At 36.4% G+C, this 20,953-nt stretch overlaps 4 protein-coding genes across 6 annotated transcripts; 2 read left to right on the forward strand and 2 right to left on the reverse strand.

Moving 5' to 3' along the window:
- Positions 1-4,637: 4,637 nt before the first annotated feature.
- Positions 4,638-8,154, forward strand: LOC117615252 (carbonic anhydrase 2-like). 2 transcript variants are annotated; one of them, XM_034344305.1, is made up of 9 exons: positions 4,638-4,835; positions 5,063-5,124; positions 5,423-5,554; positions 5,679-5,727; positions 5,812-5,928; positions 6,239-6,292; positions 6,777-6,862; positions 7,525-7,630; positions 7,737-8,154. In XM_034344305.1, the coding sequence occupies exons 2-9, from the start codon at positions 5,072-5,074 to the stop codon at positions 7,899-7,901; spliced, it is 762 nt and encodes a 253-aa protein (XP_034200196.1). In that variant the 5' UTR covers positions 4,638-4,835; positions 5,063-5,071; the 3' UTR covers positions 7,902-8,154. The 2 variants fall into 2 exon arrangements, with proteins under 2 accessions (XP_034200196.1, XP_034200197.1); XM_034344306.1 differs by having other exon boundaries at positions 4,684-4,873.
- An 849-nt stretch (positions 8,155-9,003) lies between these two features.
- On the reverse strand, positions 9,004-10,204 carry LOC117634929 (transcription factor WER-like). The gene is made up of 3 exons (XM_034369558.1): positions 9,982-10,204; positions 9,771-9,900; positions 9,004-9,435 (listed from the first exon to the last, which is right to left on the reverse strand). Exons 1-3 carry the CDS (start codon positions 10,097-10,099, stop codon positions 9,024-9,026), a joined length of 660 nt encoding a protein of 219 aa, XP_034225449.1. The 5' UTR covers positions 10,100-10,204; the 3' UTR covers positions 9,004-9,023.
- Positions 10,205-13,219: 3,015 nt separating this feature from the next.
- LOC117634111 (2-methylene-furan-3-one reductase-like) lies at positions 13,220-15,481 on the reverse strand. Its single transcript, XM_034368442.1, has 4 exons — positions 15,002-15,481; positions 14,166-14,489; positions 13,922-14,081; positions 13,220-13,625 (listed from the first exon to the last, which is right to left on the reverse strand). Exons 1-4 carry the CDS (start codon positions 15,431-15,433, stop codon positions 13,360-13,362), a joined length of 1,182 nt encoding a protein of 393 aa, XP_034224333.1. The 5' UTR covers positions 15,434-15,481; the 3' UTR covers positions 13,220-13,359.
- A 211-nt stretch (positions 15,482-15,692) lies between these two features.
- LOC117635796 (uncharacterized protein At4g28440) lies at positions 15,693-18,333 on the forward strand. Of its 2 annotated transcripts, none has more exons than XM_034370537.1 (3): positions 15,693-15,797; positions 16,380-16,613; positions 17,698-18,333. In XM_034370537.1, exons 2-3 carry the CDS (start codon positions 16,391-16,393, stop codon positions 17,883-17,885), a joined length of 411 nt encoding a protein of 136 aa, XP_034226428.1. In that variant the 5' UTR covers positions 15,693-15,797; positions 16,380-16,390; the 3' UTR covers positions 17,886-18,333. The 2 variants fall into 2 exon arrangements, with proteins under 2 accessions (XP_034226428.1, XP_034227160.1); XM_034371269.1 differs by having other exon boundaries at positions 15,707-15,797; positions 16,386-16,613.
- Positions 18,334-20,953: the final 2,620 nt, after the last annotated feature.

A 20,953-nucleotide genomic window follows, 5' to 3' on the forward strand; every position in this document is an offset into this window, starting at 1 on the left:
TAGGGGTGGGTGAGTGCGGTCCAGTGCACATCGGTTTCATAATCATCATATAGCTAAAGTTTACCAATCAAGCAGTTTACTGGATTTGAGGTATTCAATTAAGATTTTAGAAGAGTTTGTAAAAGTTTGGGAGTATTTAATATAGATTTTAATTTATTTTAAAAAAATACATTGAAATTTAAGTGTATTTAATTATGATTTTTTAGAAGTTAAACAAAGTTTAGGTGTATTCAAAAAGTCATTTATTTTGAAGGAATTAATGAGTTAACTAATTTTATTAGAATTTAAAGTGATAAGAGCATCCACAATGGACTCCCTAAACTACATTCTTAGACAAATTTTAGGGAGGATTTGAAAAAATGCAACTCTAACCATGCTCCCTATCCACCTCCTAAAATATGGAGACCTCTAGGAGCTCTTAAATCTGAGGAGAGAGAAAGGATTCTAGTGGCTCTCTATAAATTAATACTGCTTTATTTAATGAGTATTTCAAATATTTAATTAATGTTAATTATTTTTTAGATTATTTTTTAATAGAGATGGACTAATTAAAAAAGAGTTATAGTATTTATGACTCCCTAAACTAGAGAGCATGATTGAAGTTTAAATTTTATAGAGAGCTCCTAAAATAACTTTTATATGTTTTTAGCTAAAATTTAACTAAAAAATAGAGAGCATGATTGTGGATGCTCTAAGTAAATACAAAAGGCCCTAACAAATCTTATGTCAACCTTAGAAATTTTGAAGGTACTCTACCCCTTCCAATCTCTGAGCATGTGCGCTTCTCAAGTGGAGATAAAAAAAAAAATATCTTCTCTTTTTCTACTGCGCTTTCATATATGTATGATCTCTCATCGATAGTCTTCCTAATAGTAGTTGTTATTGTACATCATATATCATATATTTTTAATTCGATAATCTTTGAATGTGTGTTTCTCTTTTTCCCAATAGTTGATGTCGTTGTTATAAATAAAAGCCCCAATATCTTATCTTTGAGTAGTTGTTGGACATCATATATCGATGTACAGTAGCATCCCAATTATTTTTTTTTATACTTTTCCTTCTTCTCTTTTTATTTTTTATTTTGGTTGCTGTTATTTTTTATTTATTTTTGTACATCATATCATACTAGCCTCTCTGCACGCGCCTACAAGAATATTTTTTTTTAAATTAAAATTTTATTTTAGAATTAAAAAAAGATAATGGGTAGTTGTGTTCCATAAAAATAGAATCCATTATCTGATTTTTCTTTAATTTTAATTTTACCATGTTATCCTTATTTAATTCATAATTTCAATTCTTAATGTTTGGATTAACCAAGGGCATTTTCTGGTATTTTGAATGTTTCACCATTCTCTGCCTTTTGCTTTATATATATAGATATATGCTATAGCCTTCTTTATCGTTCTACAGGCATCCCTTTTTTTTAAATATATCTTTTCTGCCTTTTTCATATATTAGTTGTTTATAATGTTATATGTGCAATTCAGATTTTTGTTGCTATTAATGGAGATGGAAGAAGTAGACACAGTACTATGGAATGAAGAAATCAATGAAGAAAAAGAAGAAGAGGAAATGGATGACGAAGAATTAGAGAAACATTATTTTGAAACAATAAAGATATTGTTGATTGAAAAACAATAAACAGCCCCAAAAAACAGAAAATAAAGAAAATAGCATTTTAGAACTCTAATCAACTCTTTTAAAATTTATGATAAAACTCTAACAAACACCATTAAAATCAATCTAGGAATTCAATCAAACTCTATGTGGAGTTTATAGAAATCAATTGAATATTGAACTCTATAAACTTTATAATTCCATTGAACTCTTTTAAAATCTTAATTGAATAGATCCTCCTTAGACTTCTAGTACTAGTGGGATGAAACATAATACTGAAAAGTAACAACCTATAAGAAAATATTAGTGTAAAAAAAAGAAAAAAAAAGAAATGAACATGGTCAACGGGTCTAACTCAGTGAAAAAGGGCATTTTGCATACTAGTAGTAGTCTCATGTTTAAATCCCATGACAATGTATGTGAAAAAACTCCCTCCCCAATATCACTTGTATAAAAATAACAAAAACATGGACAGTTTTGATTTGGTTTATGCAGTTTTTAACTAAGCTAAATTGAACCAGTGCAAGTTCATTACACTTGGTTTGAAACTATTGCAAATAATGCGTGAAAAAGACCTATGAAAATATGTAAATAATATGTGAAATATACAATTTATTTTAGGCTTTTTGGTGTACGACTTGTCGTTTGTATTACATAGGTATGTATGATGAGTAGGACAGCAGGTAACATTATTCCAGAAAATTGTCGTGATTTTGTGGTTGGTTTTGGTAATTGGGATGAGGACACAAAATACATCTCTTTCAAAATCAATGGGTGCAGCCCCATGCCATGCCATACAATATACCAGGATTGGCCATCTAAAGATGATGATGATGACGGGCTCATTGGAGACTCATAACTAATATGAGATCCTCATTCCATAGAGATGGAAGGTCCCTACTTCACCTCTAGACGCTTTGCTTCCTTTATCCACCGGGGTAGGGCTGGGATGGGAATGTAGAGCTACCACCAAAGCTTCTACCTTTCTCTCTTTTTCTGTGTGTGTGTGTGTGTGTATATACACAGAGAGAGAGGGAGAGAGCATATAGGCAACATGGCTCGACTTTCGTGGCTGCTGCGAGTCTAACTTCCAAAAAGCAGCTCTTCTCAACCTCAGTTGACAGAGAAACGGGGCATGGCTGGAACGTTTCGAAGATGCTTGTTCTGTTGTACAACAGCAAAGGTCACGGTAAGATCTCCTCCAACTTTAAAGCTTTATTATTTTATTGCTTGAAGAAGATCGTATTAATATTAAAGCTCAACTCAATATAACAACCAATTAACATTTTGCAGAGCTAGCTAATTATATATTGACTTGGAACAATTTAGTAATCATAATTAAAACTGGTGCTGTTGCCTTTCAACTCTTTCACGAGCCAACTAAATTTTTTTGTTACTCAACGTGACTTAAGACTCGTGTATAAAATGGTTCGGTCACATAATATAACACGAAATAGAGTCAGATAAATATAAAATGTTTGTTTCTTAATTTATGGCAAGAACAATGCAAACTATGTATATTTTAATTATCATCTCGGGGACATGCCGCAACCATAGAAATGTTGTCAACTATAATTGAATATATGGACCAATTAAAGTTTTTGCAGTACGATTGGCAATTGCTAGCTAGCACGACTTAGGGTGAAGAAGATGGATTGGAACCTGCAAATACCAAGTACCAAGATGGATCTCTAAATTAAGATCCAAGCTTTACCTTTCACTTGTGTCTTGGTCTGCTTAATTATTAGTTATTTAATTAATTATTTGCAAATCCCCATATAATTTCATAAACCTAGCTTGAATCTATATAATTTTGGGTTCCTCTGCTTCTGCCCCGGTTATATCCAACGCCGGTGTAGACAAGGAACCCACTACCATACCATCCAATCAAACTTGTTTTTTGTTATTGGTGCTGATGCTTCTATAAAATAGTATAGAGGATAGCAAAACTATCCGAAACTCAAATGTGAGAGGTCATTCAATAAAACCTTATAAATTGTCTTTTGGTTTGTTTCAAACATTATTATTATTATTTTAATTTGTCCATTTGTCCATTTGTCCATTTTAAGTTTCGAAAGCAACGAATGGAATTTCCATTTGTCCCATAGACTTCATTGTGAACAAGTCGGTCCATTTGATTTCAATTTTGACTAGAATTATACAAAAACAACTTGCAAAATGCCTTTTTGCTTTCAAGAAGAGTGCATCATGAGACCACTTTTTAGAGGTCGAAAATATATTCTTCCGGAAGTTGATGAAGAAGAAGATAATGCTTCATGGAATTTAATCTAAAAATAGACAAAATAAAATTATAAAAAATTAATTTCCGTTACGCGTGCTGACAATTTCATTTCTAAGTACAGTTCACAGGTAGACGTCACCGTTTTATTAAAAATAGAAGTGCTTCAATCACTCACCCTTATCTTATTTCTTTCTTTTTTCAGTCACCCTATCCTACCACCCACCACCCACCACGTGGCGCCTACCCACTCTTAGCCTTTGGTTGACTTCCTCATGCCCATACACCCGCGTTCCGCTACCTACATGGGTGCCGTTGTTTAACCTTTTTAACACGCTGTTTTTCTTAAAAGTCACCCTTTTACCGCGCTATTAGTTACGTATCCTCCTGGCCACTTGACCCACCCTACCTATTCTACACCCAAACGCTCGGCGTCATTACCTACCTAAGACACGGAATTAACATTGAGGAATGTTAGTAGATGAGGATTAGGCCAGTTGGCCACAACAATATGTTCGTCCCTTTGTATTCAAGTTTGAACTTCCCTCTTGCATTTTGCTTCTCGTTTTTCTTATTTAGTTTGTGCTAAATATATTTCAACCACACATAAATATGTATAAGATAGCATTCCTCTTTAATATTTCATAGGTTATTTATCAATTAGGAAATTACCATGTAGAAAAACAAAAACACATGACTAGTTTCATGTTCATTTCCTAAAATCCTAACGCCGTGCATAACGTTAATTAATCCAAAAAATAATGGAGGTTTCCATATAAGTCAAATGTTTTGGATATAACTATAACAAAAGGCAAAAAGGTACAATATTATAAATACCAAAAGCACAGTTTACGTGAGTTGTGCTCAACTGGTGGTCACTGTCCCCTCCTCTTCCTCCTCCCTCCTCCCTCCCTCCTCAAATCCTCATCACCTGCAAAATTCGATTCTCTCCAATTCCCAAACCCCAGCTTCACAGGTCCGCACACCCTTTTTCTCGATCTTTCTCTTATTTATGTACGTTGATCTCAACCGATCCTGATCAGATATATAGATTACTAATTTGCGCATGCAAATTCTGAAAATAATTCGTCTGTGATTCACATGTTTGATTCTGCAGAATTGTGAAATTGATTTATAATAAAGAATTTTTTATTTTTATTTTTTGTATTGAATTTGGGGTTGGTTGATTTTTGGGAATTGCAGAAGGAAGACATGGCTAAGGACTCGTACGAGGATGCCATTGCCGGACTTTCGAAGCTCCTGAGGTACTTTTAACGACTTTCAAATTACAATTTCGGTATTCTTCTCTCCGTTCTTTCCTCGTCCTGACAAAACTAAACCACCGTCTGTCGTTACGTCCTTTGCTGTTATTAGCCACAAATAGCTGTCCTTCTCTGTCATTTTACCATTTCCTTTTCCATCACGACGCGTTAATCCTATCAGGCAGTTGTCGTTGCTGCCACGTGGGGGGCCTTCCGTAATGGCATTGGATCAGCCGTCTGTCATCTCGGTGGGCCCCTTTTGACCTGGCTTTAATTAACAACTTCGGTTTGATAATTGCAGTGAGAATGCCGACCTCGAAGGCGTCGCCGCAGCAAAGATCAAGCAGATAACGGCCGAGTTGGAGTCGGGCGGGTTGGACCCGGTCGAGAAGATCAGAACCGGTTTCCTCCATTTCAAGAAGGAGAAATTTGAGTTAGTTCCAAAATTATCCACAAAAAATTTATAATTATTCTGTTCTTCGAATATGCTGTTCGCTTAATTCCCCCTTTTTTCCCTGATCCAAATCGATTTACCCAAACTACCCTTCTGGTTCTAGGAAAGATGCTGATTTATACGACAAGCTTGCGACAGGCCAAAGCCCCAAGGTCAGTGATGAACAAATAATATTAGATTAGTTAAGTATCGTTAAGGTGATTAATTAACCTGTAATGTGATTGTTGTCTTTGCAGTTCATGGTTTTTGCATGCTCAGACTCCCGAGTTTGCCCCTCGCACATCCTCAATTTTCAACCGGGGGAGGCCTTTGTGGTCAGAAACATCGCAAACATGGTCCCTCCATTTGACCCGGTTCGCCTAACAAAAACCCGATTAAATTAATCTCCACTTGCATTGGATGATTGTTTCTTCTTGTATTTGTTTTGGTGGTTGGAAAAACATCAACATTCATAATTCATTACATGTTTCCAAACCCTCCAAGAAAATTGCGCGCATTTCATAATGATGGAATCTGCTTTAAGATTATATATATATAAATGAAAAAGTGGATCCATCTTGTTTTTAATTTATAAATAAATATATTAAACGAGCATTGAATAATAAATTATAAGTTTGGTTGTCTGTAATTGTATATGTGTATGTTGACTATTGGTTGCTGCAGAAAAAATACGCGGGAGTGGGGGCAGCCATTGAATATGCGGTATTGCATCTGAAGGTGAATATAATAGGAAGAGCCACTCTTTTTTGATCTTTTCCATATTCAACTCTACTTTTTTGTTGTACTGCTCTGACTGGAACCACTATATTCAACTTTTTTCCTCTGGTTTTTTTCTTCTTCAAATTCAATAATGGTCGCCTAGTCATTGGTTTTGTTCCTTTGCTTACAACAAATAATCATGTTTCCTTGGGGCTCACCCTCCGAAATAAAAGGGGCAGAAAGAAAAAGTCTAAAGTTGCAGATATAGAAAGGAGAAGAAGGAATATTAATTGTTAATTAAGTATAAATGAAGGTTTCTCACACACATATAATCATGAATCACGATGTTGTGAGAGTTTGAACTTGAGATTTCTGATCTGTAAATCAAGACCCTTTTTTTCCCTGAGCTAGACCCAATTGGCATTATGTCTTTTATTCCAATAACTTATTTATTTATTTTAAGATTAGGAACCATGATTAAAAAAGATAATGTGAATTTCAGGTGGAGAATATTATTGTCATTGGACACAGCTGCTGTGGTGGGATCAAAGGGCTCATGTCAATCCCGGATGATGGGACCACTGCTAGGTAAGCCAGCCTTCATTTCATTTATGAACACGAGAAGAAGAAGAAGAAGAAGTTGCTTAAAGCCTTGAAACAGTTTGCATATTTCTTAATTTGGTTCAAAAATTGAATAATTTAAGTACATATGCTTGAATTAAGAAGAATAACGAACGTTATTTGCAGTAAAGTGTTTAAAATGTTGGCCCAATTGGTTGGTTGCTTTCTCCTTCGTCCTTCCCATGTGGTGTTATTGCTAGTTGCTATAATTAGTGTCTTATTATAATATTGATTTGTGTCGTGTCCAACTCAATGGGAAGAGAATATGAAGGACTTTATTTTGGGAGTGGTAGTACCATAATTTTTTGGAGGCATCCATAAAGTTGGATAAAGCAGAAGTTGAAGGACAAAGTTGTTATGAGTCATGACAGCCTCAGATTCTCTTCGTTTTTCAATTTTGCTTTGAGATTTGGTCCAACTTTAAGCATACTTTTTAACACCGTTCCGCAATCTATCAATGTGGTACTGTCCGTGCAGTCAAAATCTCACTACTGTTGTTTTAAGTCCTTCCTTAATCACCATGCATATGCTGATGCTGCTGCACATATGGCACAAATTTTACTGCACTTTCTGATCCAGTAAATTATGCATTAACAGTGTTTCCATTTGTACATCCCTTTAAATTTCAGTGACTTCATAGAGGACTGGGTGAAAATCTGTTCGCCGGCTAAGAACAAGATCAAAACAGCATACAGTGCTTTAACTTTCAAAGAGCAGTGCACCAACTTGGAGAAGGTAATTTTTCATTTTTTTCATTTGAGTAAATTAAAATCAAAACTGGAAACAGAGCTACCGAATTCGGCTAGCTTTATCCATCTTCTTGTTTGGGACCCTAATGCAGGAAGCTGTGAATGTGTCACTGGGAAACCTACTGACATATCCATTTGTGAGAGAAAGGGTGGTGAACAAGACACTAAGCCTGAACGGCGGATACTACGATTTCGTCAACGGTAGCTTCCAGCTTTGGGATCTTGACTTCAAAATTACACCCCATTTGTCTGTCTGAGCAGCAAACGTTGTCCAGAAGCCTTGGTATAATTTCCTATGTTCTGCATTTCCCTTTGGAACAAGTTTTTGCAAAATAATGGCCTTTATGGCTTTGTGTCATAATGAAATAATGTAGTTTGGTCCATTTCTCTCTCTTTTTGTCGCCGTATGTAAAAATACTCCTTTCTAGGCTTCAAACAGTGTTAAAATTTTCTATACAGTGATTGTACTTTTAGGCAATGCCTTTATTCTGGTTTAAATTTTCATCTTACTACCTTTATGTTAAGCATTTTCTTTTTAATAATTGTGATTCTAAGAATCGCTTTTAGAAAAGAATCAACAAAAATGCTATAATGAGGAGTTGTGGGACGGGTTTAATCCCAAAGAATCAAAGCCACAAAATCAATTTGGGAAAGACAGCCCAAAACCGATACAAGCTGAAACCCAGCTTTACAATTCAATGTTGGGTTCTGTTTTGCGTCTTGTTGTGGTGGCCAGAGGCCCAAAAAACTAGTAGATGCGGGTCAAGCTACAAGTCGTCCAAAGGTGACAATGTCGTTTTCAAACTTAACACGGCACATGAAAATTTTCAAGTCGGCCAAGGAAGGTACATTTAATGTTGGAAGCAAACATAACATGTGGGTGTGTTGTGTGGACCACCTAGAAGGAAGGAGCTGGCAAATCCAGTCCAAGCAGGACCTTTACGTTTGGGTCAGTGGCTCGCTGTTCCAAAAACCAAAATCGACACCAAATAACATATAAATCCTATATTCTATTCTTGTCGTAGTACCGGATTTTGAGGACGGGGAGTGAGTTTCCAAGACTACGCGCAACTAGTGTTTTTCTATGTTATAAAGAATGGGTCCGCACAAAGAACTCACTAGTGTAGTGGTTTGGAGTATTGACTTTCTTAAGTAAGGTCTTGGGTTTGAATTTTAACATCTGTATTGTGTGTGTGAGTTTAATATATTATCGTGAGTTTAATATATTATCGCCTCTAAATAAAATTTTATATTTATTAGGCTGTATATGTGATTAAGTTTAGAATAATATCAGTGCTGTTATTACTCGGCCGCAGACATGTCTCTAGAATAATTTATGAGTTAATAAACAATTATTAGTGACCATAAACGAAAATTTATTAACTCAACTCAAAATTTTGGTACAGAAGTTCAAGAGGGTGCCCTTGTAGAAATTCCAACATGCCCCAGCTAATCAAATTATGACCATCAGAATAAGAAAGCGACTCTGCGCAATGCTCGGTCATCCATTGTATTTCTTCATTTGAATTTGAATCCTCAGCTGCAACAATATCATCTAACAATGGGTTTTGGTCATTTTGCAGAGCTTCCATGTCTTTGACAGTGCTGCCGGTGCCGCAGCTGCAAGACTGCTTAGAATTCGAGTCCGGGGCTTTTGGAGTTTCAGAGGAGGAAGCAAGAGCTTTTGGAATTTGCTTTTTGAAGCCAAGCTTCTTGCACAAACGGGTGTTCCAGTAGTTCTTGACTTGGTTGTCAGTTCTTCCTGGTACACGCCCCGCAATCAGAGACCACCTGTACATGTTCATACAAAGTTAATTAAGCTTTGATCAGTGATTAATAATCCAATTTAATTATCAGCAGCATCCATATACATTAACAAACACGTTGATTATTTTTATATGCATAAATATAATGTGATTCCATATCCAAGTACCAATAGAAATAGTGAGACATGGGGATCAAAGTCACCCTGCACGCATTACTATCACGGATCTACCCAATTTTTTAAATCAAGTCTTAATTTACAACACTCCAAAACATCCAAATGAGCATCTCAAAGAAATTAATCCTCCCCCCACAAGAAAAAATATATGAAAAGTGAAAGGTGGAGATAAATTTCAGAAAACCTGTTGCCAAGGAGATTATGAAGTCTGATGATGAGGTCCTCTTCTTCCTCAGAAAAATCTCCGCGTTTCACATTTGGGCTCAGATAGTTGAGCCACCTCAATCTGCAGCTCTTTCCATTCCTCTTTAAACCTACATATATATATATATATATATATCATATAATGAAGATGAAACAAATCAGACGAGTGCATAATGTAGATAAGGTCTTACCGGTGAGCTTAGGAATTCGATTCCAGCGGCCACTTCCATGTACGGTTACGTAGTCTAGCAGAACCCTATCCTCCTCCTTTGTCCACAGCCCTTTCTTGTACTCATTTTCTGCTTCCATTGTTGCCTCCCCCTCTACACACAAAGAGAGAACGACGGCGGCTTATAGCTAAGAGGGGAAAACCTTGTGTGTGTGTATATATATATATATATATATATTTGTCAATATAATATATGCAGTAGCTCAGCTGTATATATGGGTGTGAAAAGTTCAAGAGCAGGTCTTTCTTTGCTGTGCTTGGACTCGGATTGTATTCTTTAATCAATTATATTTGTCGGCATTGTAACCGGAGAGACCATTCATTTTCATGGATTGTTTATTATTTAATTCATTAATATATAGCCTATTTGCAGTGACTCAGTGAGTGACCCATGCATGTTATGTTACATCCAAGGGACCAATAAAGACACAGTTAGAAGCTTTATGTGCAAACACCAATGTGCTTCTTCTTCTTCCAAGTTTCTAACATCACCCACCCCACATCATGTTCTTGTTGACCTGTTAATGGTATTGAAATCAAGTGTTTGCTTGGATTTTCTAAACTAGTAAAAAGAATATATATCTGTAAAGTAATGCGACCGTAAATTTTATTATTGATTTATCCAAAATCACTTTTAACCGAGTTTTTAAAACCCCTCCGCAAAGACTTGGAGTTTAATTAAAAGGAGTTGGCACTTGACACAAAGAAGCAGGACTAAATAATAGTCATTGATATGGTACTAGATATAGTTATTGTGAAATCTGTGGCTGAATAGGAGATTTTTGTTCCATTGAGTAGTAAATAGCAACCAAAAGTCCCCACCACGTCATTTCCCCACAGAGTGCATCTCCTGTTACTTTCTCCCAACGGTCTCGTCAGATCAGACGAGAGTCACTTGAGCTGTAATAATTTCCCATGCATGCACATCTTCTTTTTCTGGTCACGGTAAAAGATCCGCCAATAATGTCTGATTCATAGCTTCTTCTTATCTCTTGTTACTGTGGCATGTTTTCCATGAACATGTACTTGAGGCTTAATTATTGAGTTCCTTCTTCACTTCTTATGACAATTCGATAATTGTACTAACCTGCCGGTCAATTTTCTATGTTTCACCCGACATTATTTTTCCATAATTCAGACATTTAATAACCTTCTTTTTACTGTCGATATTATTAAATATTGTCACAATCTTTATTAAAGACGGATTATATCGGTATCAATCAATCTTTTTGGTTCCAAGACTCACGTGTTTAATAGTCTACCATCCACGCTTAGCTTTATTACCACAACTTGGAAAGAGAGGAGAGCCCTAGGTAGGCCAAAAATGTCAGAGTCATAGCTCAATCAGCGCGCATTTAGCTTACCACAACTCGTTTTGGTAACAATCAGCCACGCTTCTTTGCTTGGATATAGACTGGAGATACATATAGGAGGAGGAGAGTGTGTGTGAAGTCATGGTCAGGGAATTAAATGTTGCAATAATAAGTAGGTGGAATAAATATATATCGCTAGATTAATCATATATATAACCCTACCCTACCCCATTCATATTCACGGTACAATATTTATGCCTGCTGTCCTCCAGATTAAATAGCTGTAAAACATGCATGATGCAGTGAGTGACTGAGGCTTCTGAAAAAGGAAAAGTCAATTTATAATCTGGTAAATTGGGAGGACAGCAGCTTTGGTTTTTGAGGGTTTCTTTTCAGGGATATTATACTACAAACCAGCTACTGTGTTGTGTAGCTGTGTGTGGAATAATTTATAACTGTTTCAGAGGCTTTCAGTTATGCTGAGTCAATGTCCCGTTTGATTTTTGTATCCCCTTTAATGAACGCTCGTGGTACTAACATGCCTTCAAGGCTAAAACGCATATCATTTTACTCGCTTCGCTTATAAATCTTACTTATTTTTAACGTTAAAGAGAAAACAAGAGAGTATTGCTCAAATGATTGAGAGCATTCAGTTTTGCATTCGAGGCTCCAACATTGACTTCGTAAGATGAAAGCCTATCACAAGAGCTTAAAAAATCTTAGACCTTGCCATCCATGACTAAAATTGTCTCCAACTCCCCTTAATTAATCACAAAATTTAACCCCATGATCAACTTCTTTGCCCCTTCTCTGGGCCACTAATAGGATAAGCAGCCCATTAACCTGGCCCGGAGTTACAAAAAAAAAAAAAAAAAAAACTTAGGCCGTTTGAACTGGGCTTGTGTTGCAAACCTGTCTAGGGCCCAAAAGTGTAATGGCTTGGGTTTATTTATGCAGACCCGTTAAATTGCTGAACATACCCACAACCTTTTTCTCCTAAACATTTTTCATAAAGACTATTTTACCCTCTGTCACGAGTCTTGGAAATGCCCAGGCCTTGTGATTAGATTGAAGTTAGGTCTTCCACTATTGCATGTTAGATTTTCTGCATTCGTAAAGAGCATCTACTTATTACCTTGTTAGTTGAATTGGCTTAGGCCGTTGGTGTGATTTCAAGTATTTGGTAAAATGTAAATCAAAAGTACATCCTACAATTAATTAAGTAATTACATCCTAATATTTAAATCAAAATGTAAAATTAACTAAGTACACATTATTTAACTACAAAAAAAAATACCACTGATACACCCTAATACACTCTATCACACAATACCAAACCCATTCGAAAACTGACTGCAGTTGTTTTTGAAAAAGAAGGACCACACTGACGAACTCTGCAATGCTCGGAAAGTCGAATCCCTCAATCATTTATCCAAGGATGCTAGGTAGAAGGACTTATGTCTCCCATTGCATTCTTATCAATAATGTATGATTAAGAGTCCTGAGACTGAAAATCATAGTGAAGCAGTGCGATAACATTGTTTCATCTTCCAATATTGGGTAGTTGAACCCCCAGATCCCTGTTCACTCATTGCAATTCCTTTCAATAATATTTGGTTAATTGAAAATCATAGCATGTACTTGGTTATCAATTATGGACCACATTTTCCTTTTGATGCCTCCAACACCTCTTCGCATTATACTAACCATCCATTGCTATTACTAATTTGCTATCTTCGTAGGATTTATGATAAGTAGGGTGTACTTATTAAAATTACATTTATTTCACAATTCAATATATTCTTTTTGGTCATTTTATATTAGGGTTAATTACTAATTCAATAAATAGTTTGATAGTATTGTGTACTCAGTTAATTTTAAGGTTCGTTTAACAGCACCCAAAAAGAAAGAGCATCTACTTATTTGCCAATATTTATACATGTCACAATTGAGTTAACACAATACATTCAAGTAGCCTACCATTCATATTACAAAGAGGGCAGCAACATCATATACACAGCACCTTCTCATTGAATTGGATGTATAACTACCTTTCCAGTGGCCCGATTGGTTTCAAGGTAAGAGAAGGCCTCAACAAGCTTAGAGAAAGGGAAGGGCCCTTTGGGATCTATCACTGCCTTCACCTTCCCACTCTCTAAATATGGATTTAGTTTCTTCAAAACAGCTCCATTAGAAGTCACTACAAATCTGAAGCCTGGAGGTGTTACTGCGCCTGTTAGGGCCACTACACTGCCCCCTTCCTTCACCACCTTCACTGCTTTATCACATTGACCTGCCATTACAAATGGAAAACGAAAATGTTAAAAAAAGCATGTTCATTTGACATAAAAAAGCTGTTAATTATGCAGCAGTATCCAGCAGACCAAGGATTTTCAGCTTGACTTAAAACCACATAATTTCATCCAGCTATCTGTTTGCTCTAGATTTATATCCTGGTGGTTCATGCGAAACATTACTTTTAGGCTTTGCATTTGCAGGTCCATTCTAACTACTATGACTTGCTATTGCTAAGTTTTATCCTTATACTAATGAAAAACATCTTGTAGTTGTAGTTGTACAAAATCTTACCAATTGCATCATATACAACATCAAATTTCTCTGGCAATTCTTCGAAATTCTCCTTCGTGTAGTCAATGGCTAGATCAGCACCCAAGCTCTTCAACAACTCCAATTTTCCGGTGCTCGAAGTGGCCGCCACTCTTGAAGCTCCAAATACATGTTTTGCTAGCTGTTTCAACCAAAGAAAAAAAAAACAGAGTATGAACACATATGCAGTCATGGGAAGAGAATGTATTTGTAGAAATTAAGGTACCTGAATCACCAGGCTTCCAACTCCACCAGCACCATTCAAAACAAGCAAAGATTTACCAGCAGAAAACCCAGTCCTTTCGAGACCCTCGTAAGCAGTCTCGATTGCAAGAGGAAGCGCAGCAGCCTGAACAAAATCCAGATTCTTAGGCTTCAACGCCAATAACCTCTCTTCAACTGCAGTGTACTCAGCAAGAGAGCCAGATTGTTTAGGCCCCTCCAAAGCTTTCTCATTTATGTCTCCGTACACTTCATCCCCCTCTTTAAAGTCCTTTACTTTACTGCCAGCTTTTACCACCACACCGGCAACATCATATCCCGGAACAGTCTACAGGGAGACAAAGTGAAAGAACCCTTGAGTTAATAATAGCGCCATTCAAATGAAGCTGGCACGACCAATATCATATAGGAAAGGGAAAAGTTTACTATATTTTCCTCTTTATCCACTTCAACTTCACATTAAAACTAGAATTTTGCTAGCAATGAATTTATTCTCAATTCCTTTAGAAATTAAAACATAATTATTATTATACCCAATCCAAAAGAACAACCACAATTCTAGTCACTCTTTCTCAGCATTCAATTTGACAATTTCATCCAAGAAAATTACAATAATTACAAAACAGATTCTAATCCCAACACAAATTCCAGATATCCGAACACATAACAACGAAAATTCACAACTCTACATCACAATCTCTACTGTAATTCTTTTTCAACATGTTCACTTGTTTTCCAAACTTAAAATCCAAACTCAAATTAAGCTTCTTTCTCTACATTTTCTCAGCAGCCAAGACAAACTCAAATGAACGAAAATCCTAAAGAAGAAAGAAAAATTACCGGAAGAGGAGAGTCAGTGTTCTGGAACTTGCCCTGCCTTCTCTTGAAATCAACTGGGTTAAGAGCCGCAGCCACAACCTTTACCAAAACTTGGTCCTCCAGCAACTCAGGCACCGCAACTTTGGTATCAAATTTCAAAACATCAACACCCCCATATTCCCCATATACCCACGCCTTCATCTCCGACGGCAAAGCCGAGACCTTTGACGCCTCAACGGAAGTAGGGGCAGATTGGGAACTAGCAGACACTCTCAGAGCAGGAAGAGCAGAAAGCTGGCATCTTTGGGATTTCAAGCTTGTGGGTACTGCGATTCTGTTCTTATTTTCTCGGAAAGTGAAGGAAAATTTGACAGAAAATGGGTTTGGGGATAGAGAGCTTAAGGGTGTGAGTTGAGAAGCAGTGGAGCTGAGAGTGGAAGTGGTTGCTAGCATTGTTCCCAATCCCAACCGAACCTTAAACAGCTTATCTCTTTCTCTGCTCCTTCATATGGCGCTTGTTTTTTTTTTTAAAACTGTTTTTCAACCAATTGTATCCTCACACGTAAGAACAAGAAAGTACGGAAAACGCGACTCGAAAAAGCGTTTTTTAGGAAAGGGTAGACACGTGGACGGCGGATTACTCCTGACAGGATTGGAGATCGACGGTCGGTAAGTTATTAGTGATAGCTTTAACCCTTTTCACGTTGTGTTTGTATTGTAGAGCCGACTGAGAGTTGTGACGACCTCGGTTTTCTTCTTTAGTCAGATCTTCACTCTTTCCTCTGTCAATCGTAATTGTCTTTGCGGTTCCTCAAAGGTGATTTCTCACTCTAATTTACAAGATCCTTGTTTCTCTTTTGATAGATTTGGATGCAAATTTGTTCTTTTTTTATAATAAATTTTATCAGTGTCGACTTTTTATATATGGTGGAGTAATTAGGGTTCCGATCCGTTGTTTAACATCGGTTTTCTCTCTGATCTGCTTTGTAAATCGGAAAGTTACGTTGAAATTTATGATCAATTTAGCGGTTTACAATGTACGATTAGTTTATGTTGGAAATTTTTACTTACATTCTGTTACATCTTGGCGAAAAAGCTCGTCTTTTTATCACCATAATTAACATAAATTTGAAATCTTTGTTCTACTTTTTTGGCAAAAGAAAAGCTCTGCTCAACCCAGCTAAGGAAATTCCCAATCGATTGAAGTAGGTTTTGTTAATGTCATGTTTGAGTTCTCTGAAATTATGAAGAAGAAAAAACCAAAGCTTTAAGACTCTATGTTACAATTCTTATGGACCACATTGAGAAAAGAATATAATTGCATGTGCACAACTATGTTTGTTGAACTCAGTATGTGTAGTTTTAATGATTGACCGTTCGAGGGTGTGAATTTCGCAAGGTTTAGCTGAAATGGCCGAATCAAAACCAGGATTGAGGAAACCTGTATTCACCAAGGTTGCCCAGCTCCGCCCAAGCACCTCAGGGCACACTCTCACGGTAAAGGTTGTTAATACTAAGATGGTATTACAGAAGGGTCGTGCTGATGCCCCTCAAGTACGCCAAATGCGAATTGCTGAATGCTTGGTAGGCGATGAAACCGGATTGATTATCTTTACAGCTAGAAATGATCAAGGTGTGTATTTCAAGTTTACTTCGTACTCTCACTGGTGAACACAATCTATGCTTAGCAGTTGCTGGATAAAAATCCAGTGACTGATAATCAAATCTCGATAAAGTAATCTTCTTTTCTGAATGATTTCACAGTTGGATTTTCATCTAATGGTTTTAGGCTTGACTTTTTTATGGTAAAACATAATTACTTATGTTCTGTTGAGCCTGGTATATGTCTAGAACATGATTACTCAAATTTCCCCTCGTGGTATATGTGGAAGGTTTACAGCCTTTTCTGGTGCTTACTCTTGATAAGATAATGCTAGGGCCTTGGTGGGAGCTGGTCAATGATGTTATTTTAATTTTTTTTGGGGATTCTAAACCTTGAGTCTAGATATTCATCAGTTTTTAAGGTCTCAGCTCGGTTCCTGGTGATTAGATTTCCTGGCCACTGCTTACGTGGGTCTGATTTCCGTTCGCAATTGATGTTTTAATGTGTCATAAAAAACTTTAGATGTCCTGTAGCTGAAATTGACGGGTGAGGCAATGCTAGAGTACATTAATTAGTCGAACAAGATGGTATCTAGGGAAACTTTAGATGTCCAGTAGCTGAAGCCTGAAATCAGAGATTTGTTGAATGCCATAACAAGCCCAGGAATATGGACTCTCATCTGATAGTTATATGCTTAAGATAAGAGGGAGGGAAGGACTGCAGATATGCCAAAGATATGTGAGCTTGGGAGTGAAGTCTCTATGAGTGGTCATGGGTGATAAATAACATTTAATTAAATGAGACTGGATCAGTTTGCGCCACTTTTTTTCAAGGTTCTCAGTCTGCCAAACAATTGATAATTTCAGTTTTTCAGATTTTAGCACCCATATTAACCAGTATTTCTGCAAAAGGGGGGATCCACACCAACAGTTTGGGCTTTTTTAAAAAAAATTCTTGTTCAGCCTTTATCTGAAAATCTGTATCTTAATTTTGGTTGTATATTTTGACACTTCATTTTATTTTTTCCAGTTTGCATCATTGTTTTGGAAGACCACTGCATTGTATGTTATGTAAGTTTCCTTTTACTAATTGTTTTGATATGATGGTTGTGTAGTGGATTTGGTGAAAGAGGGCTCTACCCTAACCCTGCGTAATGCCAAAATCGACATGTTCAAAGGATCGATGAGACTTGCTGTGGACAGGTGGGGCCGTGTTGAAGTTGCTGAACCTGCTAGTTTTACAGTGAAAGAAGATAACAACCTCTCACTCATTGAATATGAACTTGTCAATGTTGAAGAGTGACTTTTCTGGACAGAGTTCAGTTGCGTACCTGTCTTAACCCAAAAAAATAAAAACAAAATTGAAGAAGTTCTGTTGTTATATGGGGCATCTAATCTCCAAAATGTTCTTGAAACTTACAAATTTAGGAAGAAGAAATCTTGAAGCCGGTACTACCTAAGTCTTCTCTTAACTTTGCAGCCAATCGTGATGGAGCTTTGGTTGGACGGCCAAATAGATGGTGATGGCTGTAAGTTTATCAAGATGAGGGAACCGGCTTTCTCTGTTTACTATCTACTTGTTTTTGGAAAGTACATATGGGATTCATGTTATGAAATATGTCTAATACTTTTTCTAATTCAGTATGAGTTTCCTACGTTATTTCTTCCATTTTAATTTTCGTTTTGATGTCAACTGATAAGTCTAAATATGTGTATCTGGAAATGCTTTGGTATTTTTGAGAAAGTTCTTTAAGACATCAGTATTTTGTGGACAAGTTAAACAGAGATCAAGGAAGTGGTGATGAGCAAATTCATATTTCTTGCAACAATGAGAGAAAATGTAGCTTAAAACATGTTCCTTGTCTGTAAAAGTGCCGGTAGCTAACCGCAATTCTTCCCTACCCATTTGCAGGAAGAACCATGCAGAAGATTAACTGCACTTAAAATCACTTGCTCTTTTATAACTTTGTGTTTGGGGAGGGGGAGGCAGGTGAGGCCAACAGCACATGATCAGAGTATTAAACTAAACAAATAGTTTACGCAGTCGGAAGCAGGTGGATCACGCATTAAACTTGTCATTAGCTTAACATAAGTTTGTTTAAGGTTCTCAGAATAAGAGCTTAAAGGTTCTTAATGCATCCATTGGACGACAAAATGAAGCAATAGTTCCAAATGGAAGAAACCAGAGATAGCTTATCCATATTCTGATTGCGCAGGTGTACCTGCCCCTGCAGAGCCAGTGGTTTAGTTATACACAAACAGGATTTGGATTACAAATAAGTGGAAATGTGCTGCCCAACTTGGGAGGATATATGTCCTACTCACATGTAACCTACACCCATCTTTGTCTTTTGGCTCAGTGGAATTTTGGCTCCATAGGCCTTACGTTTTCTAGTGCCCTTCAAACTAGTGAAAGGACCACTCACATGACCTTTAAAACGAAAATCAAAAGCACCAAAGGGAAAACAGAAAAAGAAAACAAATATAAATATAAATTAGAGAGTGTATAGCATTACGATTGACTGACGTCACATGCAAATATGTTAAGTTCTAAAGACGGGACTGAATTTTCAATCCAAGAACTGTTTGATACTGATGATGTGTAGAAGATCTGTCAATTTGTTGTCTAATTTCTTTGCTATCCTCACTATTGATTCTGATTAAATCGTCTTGTTATGTGTACGAGTGCATTTTCTTCTTATAATCTGACAATATAACATATTAGATATCATACCAAAAAATTGTTATTTTTTCGATAATAAACCTTATTTCTTGAGAATTTGAGTTGTGCTAACTAGTGAATGTCTAATATAGAAGAATGATTTGAACAGCCCTTTTTTTTTTATATATAAAAAATGGATTTTGCATTCCTATTGTGAGTGCTTTTGGATCGAGTTCATATAAAATTCACTTCCTACTGGTTAGTGCGGCCATGATTATATAAATTCTTCAGATCAAAATCATGGATATAAGTGGGCTTTTAATTTCTCAAAGGAATCAAGATCACTCCACTTGGCATTTTGAGCCCACAGAGATCTCTTTTGTCGTTTATGGATCTTTCTTAAAATCATCATTGTTGTTGAAGACGTTAAAAAGAAACAAAGTCACTCTCAGAAGTTGTTGTTCTGGTCTTTAGCATAACCCGAAGTTCATGCAAAAACAAGTCTCATTTAAGTTGTTAAAAACTTCTTTCTTACCCCATTTGCATATTCATGTTAGAAACAAGGTTCATAACGCTCGCTTGTTCACCACAAAGGAAAAGCTATATTATATATCTGTCTATATTTTGCATCATTATTGTATCTTATATATATTTTAATGATGCAGATTTAGTTTTGGGGCACTGTGATGTGAAATTTCGCCTACCCTCTCTCTCTCCTTATGCTTGTAAGCATTCCATACAAAGAGTTGTCAATTTTGTTTTCTTTATGAGCAGAAAAATTTGGCTCTGCTTCTGATATCACTGCATTTGTGGAATCAGATCAATAAGAGAGATAAAAGGCTCCATCCTCCATGCATGCAAACTCCATAAACAAGCCTTTGTGTTTTTTCATGCTCACTCCAAATTGTTGCAAGTTATGGAAATTCATGATCCATGCCACATGCCCACATATAAAATTCTGAGATTTGCATGATTTGAGCACATGCATATATTGCTTGAGGATATTTCTGAGTGGACTTTTCTGACATTTTTGCTTTGACGATCAGTCTGTTAGTGGATTGGATTCCAAACCCTTGCTTAAGATTGGCATTTGTGAGGATGCTTTTTGTTGACAGTCAAAGAAGAAGAAAAAAAGACAAAAGAAAAAGAAAGTGATTGTCTTTTTGAATATGTACGCTTTAGTTTTTTTTTTTTGTAGAAAAGCAGAACAGCTGCTCACTGAGATACTCTGCTTAAAAAAACAATATGATGATTATGTATGTGGGGAAAAGGTATTGAAGTAGTTGGTACAATCTTACTAAAAATGACTACCAATTTGACTTTAAAAACCCATTACAATGAGTTGGTTTTTTTCTCTGCTGAAAATGACTGTCCATGTGGGAGCACATGATGATCACATCAGGTTTAAGACTTTGAATTTATTTGAGATCCAAATCAAGAAAACATGGCAAAATAAACATTAAGCATCTTCTTCCTTCTTAGTTTTTATATTATGCAGCGGCAGTAGCTTGAGCAGATTGGTCAGACCAAAACCTGCATGGTAATTTTTATATAATTAGCTATCATCACTTGAAGGGAAACAGAGGTCAACCACTTCAATTTAAAAAGGACATTGTGGATCAAAGTAGACAACAAGTATATATGTAGGAGATTAAGAAGAAGTAATTATTTTGCTTTAAAAAATGTATAATAATTTTCTGCTCTGGGAT

This window comes from Prunus dulcis, chromosome 1 (assembly GCF_902201215.1).
Source record: "Prunus dulcis chromosome 1, ALMONDv2, whole genome shotgun sequence".
Taxonomy (NCBI): Eukaryota; Viridiplantae; Streptophyta; class Magnoliopsida; order Rosales; family Rosaceae; genus Prunus; species Prunus dulcis.

Coding starts and splice junctions, on each gene's coding strand:
- LOC117634929 (XM_034369558.1), bottom strand. CDS start 10,099: ATGGAAGCAGAAAATGAGTACAAGAAAGGGCTGTGGACAAAGGAGGAG. Junction 9,901..9,981: donor TCGAATTCCTAAGCTCACCG/GTAAGACCTTAT, acceptor ATATATATGTAG/GTTTAAAGAGGAATGGAAAG. Junction 9,436..9,770: donor CATAATCTCCTTGGCAACAG/GTTTTCTGAAAT, acceptor GAACATGTACAG/GTGGTCTCTGATTGCGGGGC.
- LOC117635796 (XM_034370537.1), top strand. CDS start 16,391: ATGGCCGAATCAAAACCAGGATTGAGGAAACCTGTATTCACCAAGGTT. Junction 16,614..17,697: donor TACAGCTAGAAATGATCAAG/GTGTGTATTTCA, acceptor ATGGTTGTGTAG/TGGATTTGGTGAAAGAGGGC.
- LOC117634111 (XM_034368442.1), bottom strand. CDS start 15,433: ATGCTAGCAACCACTTCCACTCTCAGCTCCACTGCTTCTCAACTCACA. Junction 14,490..15,001: donor ACACTGACTCTCCTCTTCCG/GTAATTTTTCTT, acceptor GTCTCCCTGTAG/ACTGTTCCGGGATATGATGT. Junction 13,626..13,921: donor TGTTGTATATGATGCAATTG/GTAAGATTTTGT, acceptor TTGTAATGGCAG/GTCAATGTGATAAAGCAGTG.
- LOC117615252 (XM_034344305.1), top strand. CDS start 5,072: ATGGCTAAGGACTCGTACGAGGATGCCATTGCCGGACTTTCGAAGCTC. Junction 5,728..5,811: donor CGACAGGCCAAAGCCCCAAG/GTCAGTGATGAA, acceptor TTGTCTTTGCAG/TTCATGGTTTTTGCATGCTC. Junction 6,863..7,524: donor GATGATGGGACCACTGCTAG/GTAAGCCAGCCT, acceptor TTTAAATTTCAG/TGACTTCATAGAGGACTGGG.